We start from the raw sequence: 13,957 nt of genomic DNA on the forward strand, positions 1-13,957 counted from the left end.
TAACAACACCTCTTAGTCCTCAGGCATTTCGAAGAAACTCCCACCTGTTAACACTTTATGACAGAGGGAAAAATAGACAGGGATCGTAACAGTCCTTTCTCAACTCCACAGGCAAAAAAATTGAATCAGAGGCTGTCAAGAGTTAAGAATAAACTAATTTGGAGTCAAATCTAATCCTTCATAAACATGACTTTTTTTAAAGGTCATTTTAAGGTACCAGAGTCAACAAAACGATATTTGTAACCAGCAAGAAATATGCTTCCTTTTCACGCCCTTATGTTCTTTAAGTCATTTGTATTTAACCTTATGGATAAAAAACACTGGATAAGAACACCAGAATCATACGTACAGCATTTCAGAGCAGAAAAGGACCTTGGAATACTGGCTCTGTTTTATAAGTGAGGGGCCTAGGCCCCCACACGGCCCCTTTCACTCGGTGGCCTAGGAACGGTACAGCCACACTTTCCCAGAAGGATCCAGGCTTCCACCGATCTCATTTACGATCCCTCAACAAAACTAGAAAATACTCTTCAGCTGTCAGTGCCACTGAAGAAGAGGGAGTACTTCTGAGTGACAAAATACAGACACTAAACAAAAGCATCTCAGTCTGTTGTTTCAACTCTCTCTCAACCACACTTGTTGAGATACTAAGCAGCAGAGGTGAGTGACTTGTTTTCTGAAAAATAATTCCCTCTCTGTTCGTAATGGAAATCTTTATCAGCAGGTAAACGCTAAAGAAGAAAAGGTTTGTGGACAGCTGACCAATTCTGACCTAAGCTGTCAGACCAGATGCCTTCGCCTCATCCCACTCACCTGGTCTGTCCTGACGGACAAAGCCCGTCTGCAGAGTGCTTTACACAGGAAAAGGCTGAGAGCAAGCATTTTACTGCAAAGTGTAATGACCTACATTTAAAAACTGTTAGGGTCATTAATCAAAATATCAGAAGCACATGTTTTTATTGACATTTTACGTACTTTAAGAATGAGTCGTTTCAAACTCAATGTGTGCATGGCAGGATTTAGCAGCACCCGAGGACCACCTGTCAGAGGTTGGGGCCCCAGGTGGGAAGCTGGGTGGGCAAACCAGAAAGGTCATTCCCACCCTGAGAGTCTGCAATCACACCCAAGAGCCTGAGCCAGTGTGCGTGTACATGCACGTGTGCATATATGCATGTGTGACATACCTGTGTTTGTGTGTATATACATGTGCACATCATGCACGTGTGTATATATGTGTACCCATGTGTGCATGCACGTGTGTGTGTATATGTATGTGCACACCATCTGTGTATATATGTGTATGTGGACCTGTGTGTGCATGCTCATATGCGTGTGTGTATATATATGTATGATGTACCTGTGTTTGCATTGTGTATGTATGTGGACCCGTGTGTGCGTGTACGTGTGTGCCTACCCGTGCTGTGTGTGTGTGTGCACGTAAAAGGAGGAAATTTCACACATCTAATGATTTGAGATACTGCAGTGGGGGGCAGAGAAAGAGCAAATTCAAATGAATACCTCACGTTTGACAGCAGAACTTAGAATAATATTCAAAAACAAGCAATCTAGGATAAAGACCCCGGGTAACAGCAGTGGCTCTGACAACAGGGGCACTGCCAGGGCCAGGCGTGAACCCAGCACTCCCGTGACACCGACTCCTCCACCCTCTCACGGCCCTGCAGAGCGGTAAGGGGTGTTATCATTACAGCTGAGGACACAGGCTCAAAGGGTCAGAGCGCCAGGGGACAGAACACAGACTGTGAGAATATTACCCAGCTTAAAACACACAACAAAATAATTTCTTAAAGATCAGAGTACCTTATCTTTAATGATGCTTTCTTGACACGCAGTACACTTTGGACTGGCAGAGCTGAGGGAAAAATACAATGAACTTGTTAGAGCATGAGCCCATCTCTCATTTGAACTCAGCAGATACATCGAACTGTTCAGCTTAAGTTCATGGTCACGTTTGTTAGGTGAAGCTTACAGCAGCAGCCAGGGCTTCAGCAGGCCATGGTGAATCTGCTGTAAATATGAAGCCCCAGGAGAAAAGGGCCAAATTAACAACGACAAAAAAGGTAACTTTTCAAAAGGAAGTTTGTAAGCAGTACAGTTTAGTTCAGTCTCACTTGGAAAGCCCCTTCAATTAAAATAAAAGTGAAATTTTATTCCAGAAACCAAATCGAGCTCTCCATGGATAGGCTCTTACGTATCAGCATTCTTAGATCACTGGGAGAGTCCTGAGTGATCTTGCTTTTTAAAAATAGCCAATACTTTACCCACAAGCTATTTTTCTGCGCTGTATATTTAAATGCTAATGCAACTCCAGACTATAAACAATATGAGAATTTTAAACTGACCCTGTTTAAAGAGACCACTAGTCTCCTGTATCGTTCTTGTCCCCAAACTCAGGGCATGACCTGCCCCTCCCCTCAAGCTGCCCCTGTCTGGCCTTGGTTCTCACCCCATCCCACCCTGCGCCTGGAATCCACCTCCTAGAGATTAGAATTAAAAATGGGATGTGAGCCCTTGCTACCTCCGTGATCCAGCCTAAGAATGCCAGGGGGCCAAGTGGGGCACAGGCAGCCGAACCCTAAGCAGCTGAGGGCGGCACGTGTATATGGGGGGCTGTGGACAGACTGGGCCAGCTCCACAAGACCTGGAAGCCAGCCAGGGGCGTCGACGGCTGAGGGGCTGGGAAATTAACTTATTTTAAAATAAAACCTCATTTATTTAGACTCTACTGGCATGGAACTGGGAGCCCTGGTGGCACAGTGGTTAAGAGCTCAGCTGCTAGCCAAAAGGTCGGCAGTTTGAATCTTACCAGCTGCTCCTTGGGAACCTTATGGGGCAATTCTACTCTGTCCTGTAGGGTCGTTACGAGTTGGAATTGACTTAATGGCAACGGGTTTGGTTTTGGTTTTTTAGTATGGAATTGAGTGCCTGGGTGGTGCAAATGATTAACATGCTTGGCTACTAACCAAAAGGTTAGAAGTTCAAGTCCACCCAGAGGCACCTTGGAAGAAAGGCATGGTGATCCTACTTTCAAAAAATAAGCCATTGAAACCCTGTGGAGCCCAGTTCTACTCTGATGCTATGTGTCAGAGTCGACTCCCTGGCAATGGTCGGTTGTTGGTAGTATGAAACTCATGTTAATTAAAAAAAAAAATCCTGTAAATCTTTTACATCCTTAGACATACGGGCTGAGCAACACCTGAGCGGGGTCCCTGACACTTGCAGGACAGGGGCAGATGAGGAAGTGGGAAGCGGAGGAGGGCCAGGAGCAGGTGGAGGGCCTGGGGGCTGGAGGAGGTGCACCCAACCGCCCCCCTCCGGCCTCCTTCCTCCTCCCCCTTGCGCACTCCTCCCCCCACAGAAGCCCCCCATAAACTCACACATGGGCTTCCACTGAGTTCTCCTAAACAGTTCACAAGTTGAGCTCTGAACATTTTATTCACAGACTTCAGAGCTTTCAATCTTTAGTGTTTTTTAGAGAAATAAGCGAGCAAAGAGGTGGGCGAGAGAGACAGGGATGCGGGGCACGGCCGCCGGGGGCCCACCTCAGCAGGGCAGCCATGCAGGTCTCACAGAACCGGTGTCCACACTCCGTCTGCCTCGGGTTGCACAGGACAAGGCGGCACTTCTCACACTTGTACTTGTCCTCCACGGTCTTCACAAACTTTTCCTTGTAACCCCCTTGCTCGGGGACGAACACGGCTGCCCCGGCACTGCGGTCGGAAATCAGCTTCAGCGGGGGATTGGTCTGCAGGGAGCCCAGGGAGTCCATCTTTTTACTGGACTCCATTCTGGGAAAGCGAACTTCTGCAGGAAGAAACATAACAAGTGAGTAAGGTGCCACCAGGTCACCCGCCCGAGACAAATGCTTTCCTCCAGTTACACGGCGCACCTGAGACTACCTCCCGACTTTAACACGTAAACAGGAGCAAGGTGTGCTCAGCTAGGCTTCACTCCTTTCTCTTTATCCAAACACTACTGCCAACTTGACAATTTAAGGAAACTTCTAAAAGGTACATTGTAAACCGTTTTCAAGATTCCCTAGAATGCAGGGTAACTCTGCTGCCTGCCGTCACGTCATCACTTCCCCTACTGTGGCCAGAGCAATGGCTGTCCTCAGCCAGCTCCACTTCCTTGTCAGCCTCATCACGGGACTCGGGGCACAGCGGCACACACAGCGTCCAGCCTGTGAGGCCTCTCACTCCGACAGCAGCACCACTGCACTGGACGTGGTTCCCAGGTACCATGCGGTTCTTCACACAGACGCACGCAGGGCTCCGCAGATCTGGAGATGGCATGGCTGTGCCCACCGTCCCTTGGCCTCATTACTCTCGTCTCATTAACCTAAGCACAGGGATTCAGAGAGGAGCCTGGTGGACTCACAGGAACCTTCAAGCCCTCTCCCGACCATGCTCAGACAGGGGCACACCAGGAGCCAGCCTCCACTGGACCATGAGGAGGCAGATGCTGAGGGGGTCACTGACCAGAAACTGCCCCTGGACTCAGGGCTGGCAGAGGGCAGAGCAGGGGTGGATGGGGTCTCCTGCCCGCTCCATGCTGGTTCTCCTCATGCACGTGGCTACAAGTTACTCTCAGTGGGTGGCTGCTGCCCCCTGTGAGTCCTCATTGCTGGCAGAGTCAACAGCCCCAAGAACAAGTCCACAAGTACCCCAGCCTGAGCAGCCCTGCCAGGCGAGAACCCGAGGTTGAACCAATGAAAACAGACAAGGATATAAAGGAGAGGAATGAAGTTCGCGAGAAGCATTAGCTTTAATAAAAATCACAATATGCAGTAATACATATGCATCAGTAAGTTGATTATGATCCTAAATATTTATTTTTATCTGAAGCACAAATTAAACATCTTCAGATGATGGGATAAAGGGTGGTTTCTCTTTTCTGTTATTAGTTTTATAATAAAAGAACACATTTTGCATGCTGGACAATGCCAAGATCAACTCAGGCACTGGACACTGCTCCTCTGCCTAGCTCCTCCCCACCCTTGCTCAAGCCCTCTGCCTGACAGCCCCAGCACAGTCTTGGGGGACACAGCTGTACCCCCGTCCTGTCACCAGCCCCAGCCGGCCGTGCTCCTGCAAACACATGCCTCAGTCAGCGAGAGGCGGGGGGCACTGCAGGGGCTGAGAGGGCAGGGGCTCAGTAGCCTCAGGGCAGAGCAAATGCCCGGGTGTCTGGCACACGCTCCTCAGGCTGCAGCCGGGACTTTTTCATGTGGACTCTGGCCACCCGCTTCGTTCTCACCGCCTTCTCTCTCTCTCGCATGAAATGGTAACGCACTTGCTGAACTGCCGAGGCATTTTCTTTAACTCAGCAGGTCCCTCCAAAACTACGGTGTGTGTTGTTACCCTATCCACCTGTTTATGCTATTTCCAAAATGAAGGGCCACGTTCTCTCTGCTCACGAGTCCTGGGCATCCGCCCAGCCCTCCTCAGTGAGGCTCAGCCTCGAGCACTCCAAGGCTGGGGGCACGGCAGGCCTCGGGACGGGTGTCCAGCCGCTCCCTCTCCGCCTTGTTCCTGCACTGCCTCTTCCTGCCTCTCTCTGTAGGAGGCTGAAAGAGCCAGCGTTTCACGCAGGGGATGGACAGGCACTAACGTGGCAGCAGAACCCTCGACAGACCAACAAGCCAGTGTTCCATTGCATGTGGAGGAGCTTTAATAAAACAAAACGTTACTATGCCAAAGTGGGGAGCCTCGTGGAAATTCACCTATTTGTGAAAAGTTTTCAAAATGACCTCAAAAGGCTAGTGACCCTTTGCTTGCAAACTTATCCATCAGAATTGTGTTCGTTAAGATGCTACGTACACTCTCCAACAGCTAGCTAGGCAGGAAAGGTACTGGGTGGGGGCCTCGCGTCAGAGAAAAGAGCACTGATGGGCAGACCGGGAGTGCACACCCTGCCCACCAGCCACCTGCCTCTGGCGACTTGGGCCCCCTCCCGCTGTCCTCTGCAGTGGCTACCCTCCTCCGGAAGGCGCTCCCCAGAACCCCGTGCCGGACTCTCCACCTTCTCAAGGAGGCTGGCTGGGCCCACTCCACCTTCCCAGCACGACTCCCTTCTCCGTTCCTTCCCACAGCACGACCCGCTCGCTAACGCTGCACGCACACTCACTGTCTCTGTCCTTGGTAGAATGTCAAGCTCCCTGAGGTTCTGGTTCTGATCTGTTTCTCTGACTGACAAACCCCAGGCCCCTAGAATGGTGCCTGATGGATAGAAGGTGCTCAACAAACGTCTGCTGATAAACAGACGGATGGCAGGGTGAGGTCCAAGTCACGGAGACCAAATGGTATTTCTGGGATGAGCCGACTCCAGGAGCAGAGAACACATCAGCTCTTCAGACCTGATCCTATAGGTTCACACCCTGGAACACCCCGCTTAGATTACTAACTACTTACAACTTCAGCCGATTATTTTCTCCTACAGTGCTTGGGAAGCTGTGGTGCTCAGTAGTGTTTTGATAAGAAACACTTGTTCTTGGGAGGTGAATTCCTACTTCAAATACAAGGAAGACCTAACCTCGGAGCAAGGTCATGATCAAGAACGTGTGTTGAACCTATAACATGTCCTACTCTGAATAAGCAGCAGAGTGTCGTTTTGGACCCCTGTTTTTAGAGAATACTGAAGAGAAAGAAACGGGCATGAAAAGTGACCAAAGCCAGAAGTGAGGAGCCCATGGCAGCCCTGTCCCGATGCTGTAGGAGAGCCCTTGGCTGGCGGGTCTCCTGGGGCTGACCCCATGATGCCGGACACTCAGGTGGCATCTGTGCAATGGCTCGCAGCCTGCCCAGTGCGCCCATTCTCGGCCCACGCACGGCTGTTCCTGAGCTCAGCTCGGTCCCTCAGGGAAGGAGGGAATGGGGCCCTGTGGTGCTGAGGCAGCAGGCCAAGGATGCCAGACCATCGTCACCTAACACAGCGAGGAGGAAAGAAGCGTAAGAAAATGATCTAACGGTGAAACGTCCAGAATAGGCGAATCCATGGAGGCAGAAAGTAGATTAGTGGCTGCCACGCTGTGGAGGTGCAGGTGGGCTTGGGAGGTGAGTAACCAGCTTCTCCTCGGGGTGACAAAAATGTTCCAGGATTAAAAAGTGGTGATGATTGCACAACTCTGTGAACATACTGAAAACACGGAGCTGTACACTTTACAAGGGTGAATTTTACGGTATGTGAATTACACCTCGATTTAAAGACACTATCTCCACCAGGGGTATTACAAAGCAACTGTTCAAAACCGTTAGGTGGAGGTCGGTTACGTTGTGATAGTTACACAGGTATGGATTGTACCATATTCTTCAAAATACAAGATTCTAGAACCGAAATCCCACAGTGCCCGGGGCTGTGGATGGATAGATGACACAATAAAACAACAACAACAAAATAAAAGGGAACAAAACAGACGATCAGTACTGCCAAGATGCCTCCCCAAAAGGCCGTGCCAATCACTGGGTTTCCTCCAGTGCCTATTACTACTGGACAAACATTACTTCATAGGAGAGCAGCCCATTTCACTCCAACACGATGCTTCTGCTTTTCTTCAGCCTCACGGTTTTCTGGAGCGCTCTTGGCCTGCTGTGCACCCCCCTGCCCCCCGTTTAACAAGCATTGCTGGGTGTCTGCTCTGTGGACACCGTCCTAAGGGAGCCTGTCCGCAGTGCTCAGCCACGAAGGCTCAAGGGGCGCCACCCACCAGGCCCTCCGCACCAGGTACGCATGAGAATCCCTCTGGCTGGGGAGTCTGCAAAGCTTGGTTGAGATACTTGCACTTTAACAAATGCCCTGGACACCTGCCATGTACACAGCTCGGTGCCAGCCCTCCAGGGGACACAGGGATGAAGGAGACAGTCCCTGTCTTAGAGAGCCTTTGAGGGAGTCGGGATGGTGGGGAGAACAAGGAGCCGTCCAGGGTCCACAGCTACAAGCAGCAGCAGAATGTGCGAAACACCACCCCAGAGCTACAAACAGCTGTGGGTCTTCAGAAGAGGAAGACAGCACCTCTGTTTTCAGGAGACCCGGGGGCTTCCTGAGGTGGACTGGGGGCACGATTCCGATTCCAGCCGAGGAAGACAAGGAGGGGTGGCAGACACAGCACCGTCAGGTGGTGACAGAGGGGACTGGGGACCAGAGTCTCTGGAGGAGCCTGACGTCATCACACATGTGATGCAGAAACGCTGAAAGGTGCCAAAGGCACGGGGCCTGGTGGTGTGGGTATGAAGGCCAGCCTGGCAGACCTACCTGACGTGAACCCTTGGGCACAGTCATTCTCCTCTCCAAGCCATGCTTTTATTTTTTTCTTTTCAATCCATCTGAGAATCAGGTGCTAGCTCTAATTCTCACAGCATCACCAGGCGTCAGGGAGAAGACACGAGCGGCTCTCTGAAGACCGCAGCGCTGTGCACGTGGAACAATTACCCTCCACTAAACGGCAGCAGCAAGTCTGACAAGGACAGGGCTGTCTTCTCATCTCAGAGGGCTCAAGGCCTTTGTTCAAAAAGTCCCTTATCGGCAATTAGGCAAGAAAAAGAAATAAAAGACATCCAGACTAGAAAGGAAGAAGTAAAACTATCTCTATTTCAGATCCTAAGAAACTGCCTAGAGGCTAGCTGAACTAATAAACGTGTTCAACAAGGTTGCAGGATACAAGATCAATATATAAGAATCAACTGTGTTTCTATACACTAATAATGAACAATCCGAAAATGAATTAAGGAAACAATGCCAACATCAGCAGAAAGACTAAAATATCTAGGAATAAATTCAACAAAAGAACTGCAAGACTTGTACACTGAAAACTACAAAATATCACTGAAAGAAATTAAAGATCTAAATAAATAGAAAGCCATCCCATGTTCATGGATCAGAAGACTTAACTTTGTTAAACTGGCAATACTCCTCAAACTGATCTACAGATTCAGTGCAATGCCTATCAAAATCTCAGCTGGTTTTTTGTTTGTTTTTGCACAAATTAATAAGCTGATCCTCAAACTGACAACAGCAATTTGAAAGGTTAGATAGGAAGCTTAGGGGGCAGTGAGTTTATATCAATGAGGGGAGGAATAGTTCAGAAAAGGAGGGTGAGAATGGTTACACAAGTTGAAGACTGTAGTAAACATCACCCAATTGTACATGTAGAAATTACTGAATTGGTGTATGTTTTGCTGTGTATATTTTCAACAACAATAACTGAAGGAAAAAAAAAAACTGATCCTAAAATTCATACGGAAATGCCAGGGACCGAGAAAGGATAAGATAATCTTCAAAAAGAACAAAGTTGGAGGACTCACACTTCCTACTTTCAAAACTTATAACAAAGCTAAATAATCAGGACAGTGTGACAATGGCATCAGAACAGACATACAGATCAATGGAATAGAATTTAGAGTCCAGAAATAAACCCTTCCATTCATGGTCAGCTGACTTCTGACAAGGGTGCCAAGACCATTCAACAGGGAAGGACGGTATGCACTTAGTGTTAGCGACCCTACAAATGATATGAAATAAAGGAGGCACTCTCCACACCACACAGCAGCCTACTCCCTCCCTCCCAGGTGATCAACTCAGCCAAGCACTGGTATAGAAAGCAGTGCTTCAGGGCAGATAGTTAGGTAGGTTCTAAGACCTCCCTGGCTGGTGTCCTTTCTTGCTATTCAAAAAATGTATAATGTGATATCTGACACATACAAAAGATTATGTGCAATATATAAGCAAAGTATGAGCACAACACAATGAACCCCAGAACCCACCACCCCCTGAACAGTCAGCATCTCCCTGTGTGTACTTCCCTCCCCACCTCCTGCCTCTGCCCAAAAGGAACTGTCAGCCTGAACTTTGGGTTTATAATTCTCTTCCTATCATATATATTTTTCTTTGTAAACGATATACTTCTGTTTGTTTCTGAACTTCATAAAAATGACATCATACCCTGTATGTTGTCCTCTTTTTCCTTTTACCATTGAGTATTTTAAGGCTTCATCCATGTCTGTTGCATGTGGATGTAACTCATTCCTTTTGCTGCTGCTCTGAACATGCTGGCACATCATATGTCTTCTGGGGCACTCCTACGAGTTTCTCTAGGGTATACACCCTAGGATCAGGGATCAGCAAACTACGGCCTGTGAACCAAATCTAGTCAGCAGCCTGTTTTTGTAAGGCCCTTGAGCTAAGAATGCTTTTTAGGTTTTAAAAGGGCTGTAAAAGCAAACATTCAACAGAGACTATATGTGGTCAGCAAAGCCTAAAATACTGACAATCTTGTCCTTTACAGCAGAGTTTGCCGGCCCCTGCCATAAACTCTACATCCAGAGATGAAGAGGAAGAGCAGATGTGCCGGATGCATGAATGTTCAATTTCACAAACTAGTGTCAAACTACTCTCCAAAGAAAGGCAGCAATGCACACTCCTACCAGGAGCATAAGTTTCTATCAATCCATACCCTCACCAACACTTGGTATCAGCACACATCTTAATTTCTGACAGCCTAGCAGGTACAATGTTTTCTTGTTTGTTTTTTTAACATTACCCTGATAATTTAAAAGTTGAACATTTCTGCACATGTTCATGAGGCACGTGTGTTTTACCTTTTGTGAAATGCCTGATTGTGTCTTCTTGCTGTTTTGCATTGAGTTGTCTTTTATTTACTGACTTGCAGGAATTCTTCATGTATTCTGACTACTAATCCTTTGATTAGGAATCCTGGTGGTGCAATGGTTAAGCAATCAGCTGCAAACCAAAAGGTTGGCAGTTCAAACTCACCTAGCAGCTCCATGGGAGAAAGCGCTGGCGATCTGCTCTCATAAAGATTACACCCAAGAAATCCCTATGAGACAGTTCTACTCTGTCACATAGGGTTGCTGTGAGTCAAAATCAACTTGATGGCATCCAACAACAATGCTTTGATAATTAGTTATATATACTGTAAATGCCTATTTCAAATTTGTAGCCTGATTTTCTCTGCGGTGTCTTTCGATGAAGAGAAATTGTTAATTTTAATGTAGTAGCATTTATCCTTATCTTGGCCTTTTAAAAATGTTCAGCTTTAGCCTGTAGGTGATTCTGATGAAGAAGAACCAACCCAGTCTATTTGAAACCAAAATAGAAAGCAATCCTAATTCTAACACAGAATTATTTTCAAAACAGGGATATTCTGCTCAAATAAGACTAGCAAATGAGCCACCAACTTTTTCAAACAGACTAACATTGCTCAAGAAAAATATCCTTCCTGAACAAAAGCTGCCTCAAGAAACAAATGACACACGACTAGAGCAGAGCCCAGCAGGAGGGCTTATGTCCCTCTGCATCAGTGAGGTGCCAGCACAGGCCTTAGCCTACTCTGAGGAAAGCAGGAGCTGCTACCCTGGTAGGTACCAGGACCACTGGACACACGAACACTCTCAGGTTTACTGACGTCAATGAATTGACTGAGTAAGGAACTCCAAAAGTCCATCGCTCCATAAAAGCAATGAAATAAATGTCTGAATTAACTTTTCAGGTACTCTGGAAACTAACTCAAAGCTTGCAGCAACCAGGGGAACACCTCATCAGAAAATCTGGCTGAATCTGGTAAGAACAGCAAGCTTTGTGGCAGTCTCACTTACCCTGGTCACATCCCCAGCTCCCAAGAGACAGTGGCCTTGAAGATAACAAGCCATATTCCCAGTATAAGCAGAAGGACCTCATTCGTAAAGAACTGTGGTTGGTTGTTTTAACTGGTCTACAGACTCCCTGGAGGAAGTGCTCAAAGGACTTGCCTTTATCTCTCCCAAATGAGAACTTTCCCAGGCAGCTATGCAAGGTATCTGTTGAAAACATTTACAGGCAAACGTATTAGTCACTGCTGCCTGGGGCAATGGTTAACACTTAAGGCAAACAACAGAGTAATTAAAAACTTCAAAGGAAAGGCTGGGAATAAGATGCTTTGGGGAATGAGGCTTTAAAAAACAACATATTTCTGGGAATATAGAAGACCACATGCACGTCCAGGGCTGTGAAAATGTCCAGGAAAGACCCGAGAAAGTCCTAAACTCTCTCGTCTAGTTGAAGTTCAGGCTCTGTGCAAGCAGGAAATGAATGCTAAGGCCGAGCTGTAAACTACTTGCTGAGTGTTGAAGGCATGACAACACACACACAGAGCCCATCCATAAAAGTTGGCTAAGAGATTTTTTTTTGTTCCAGTAATTTAAGGATCTCTGTTGAATCACTGGCTAATCACTAAGCTAATGAAACAGAGACTTCAGTGGCCACACACAACAAAGAATACAGACTGTACAAAATTTGTTTTCAAAAGTCACTAAACAGAGTATGGCCCCCAGACACCCCTTTAGCTCAGTGGTGAAGTCATTTCCGAGGTTCACCGTTCAGCCAGGGAGTGGACAGCCCCGTAAAACCAAATGGGACTACCGAGGTACAGCAGTCCAGGGACAAGGGCCAGAAGGCAGAAGGGGACAGGAAAGCTGGTGATAGGGAACCCAAGGTTGAATGAGGATAGTGTTGATGTCTTGTGAGGTTGTTAACCATTGTCACAGGGCAACGTATGTACTAACTGTTAAATGAGAAACTATTTTGTCTTGTAAGCCTTCATCTAAAGTGAGAACAGCAGCACAACTGGAAGAGCATAGTCAATGTCACTGAACTGTGCATGTAGAAATGTTTGAAATGGTGTTATCTTTGGCTATGTATATTTTCACCAAAAAAAAAAAAAGGTCAAGAAGGGAGAGGGTTGACATGTTGTGGGGTTATTAACCAATGTCATAAAACAATATGTGTACTACTGTTTCATGAGAAACTATGTGTTCTGTAAGCCTTCACCTGAAGTACAATTTTAAAAAAAAGTCACTAAACAAACAACAGCAACTACAATAAGAAGCAACAACAAATCCTAGGAGGAAGCAGAATCTGATTTCCAGAGTTGCCACATTATAACATTCAAAAGACTCACTTTTCAACAAAAAGTTACAAGGTATGAAAAGAAATAAGAAAGTATGGTCTATACACAGGGAAAAAAGAAATTAATAGAAATGGTCCCTGAGGCAGTTCAGACATTGGACTCACTAGACAAAGACTTTAAATAAGCTATTTTACATATGTTCAAAGAGCTAAAAGAAACCATGTCCAAAGAACTAAAGGAAACCATGAGAACAATGTCTCACTAAACAGAGAATACCAAAAAGAGAAATTCTAAACAGGAATCAAATAGAAACTCTAGAGTTGAAGAGTATAATAGCTGAAATGAAAAATTCACTAGAGGGGTGCAACAGCTGATGTGAGCAGTGAATCTGAGGACAGGTCAATTAGATTATCTAGGCGGATGAACAGAAAAAAAAAGAAGGAAGAAAAATGAACAGAGCCTAACAGACCCACGGGACACCATCACGCATATTAACATATGCTTAATGGGAGTCTCAGAAGAAGAGAAAAAGGGGTGGACAGAGTATTCGAAGAAATAATGACCAAAACTTCCCAAATGTGATAAAAGACACAAATCTACGCATCCAAAAAGCTCAACAAACTCCAAGCAGAGTAAATTCAAAGAGATGTACATCAAGACAAATTATACTCAAACTGTTGAAAGACAATCTTTTTGTTTTCTTTTTTATTGATGTAATGAAATGAAGTTTACATTTCAAGTTACTCCCATACAGAATTTTTTTTTTTAACATACATTGTTATGAGACCCCAACCACTCACCCCACTCTGCAACAGCACACTCCTCCCCTCCGACGATTCCCCATGAACGTTCAACCAGCTCCTAACTCTTTCTGCCTTCCCCTCTCACCTCTGGATAGAATCCGCCCCTTTGGTCTCTTATATCTACTTGTCTAAGAGGCACATTCTTCACGAGTATCACTTTATGTCCCACAGTCCAGTCCAATCCCTGTCTGAAGAGTTGGCCTCGGAAACTGTTTTAGTTCTGGGGTGATGGAGAGAC

The 13,957-nt window shown here is 46.6% G+C and overlaps 1 protein-coding gene across 2 annotated transcripts in view; it reads right to left on the minus strand.

Annotated features, from left to right (window-relative positions):
• The window catches only part of TRAF3 (TNF receptor associated factor 3), an 81,002-nt gene that overhangs the window by 23,098 nt on the left and 43,947 nt on the right, over positions 1–13,957 (minus strand). For both annotated transcript variants that reach the window (XM_023731770.1, XM_023731771.1), the window contains 2 exons: positions 3,561–3,822; positions 1,819–1,870 (listed from right to left, as the gene is read on the minus strand). In XM_023731770.1, coding sequence (XP_023587538.1) covers positions 1,819–1,870; positions 3,561–3,805 — 297 coding nt within the window. In that variant the 5' untranslated portion in view covers positions 3,806–3,822. The remainder of the gene's footprint in view (positions 1–1,818; positions 1,871–3,560; positions 3,823–13,957) is intronic.

Source organism: Trichechus manatus, unplaced genomic scaffold (assembly GCF_000243295.1).
Source record: "Trichechus manatus latirostris isolate Lorelei unplaced genomic scaffold, TriManLat1.0 scaffold00045, whole genome shotgun sequence".
In the NCBI taxonomy this organism is placed as follows: Eukaryota; Metazoa; Chordata; class Mammalia; order Sirenia; family Trichechidae; genus Trichechus; species Trichechus manatus.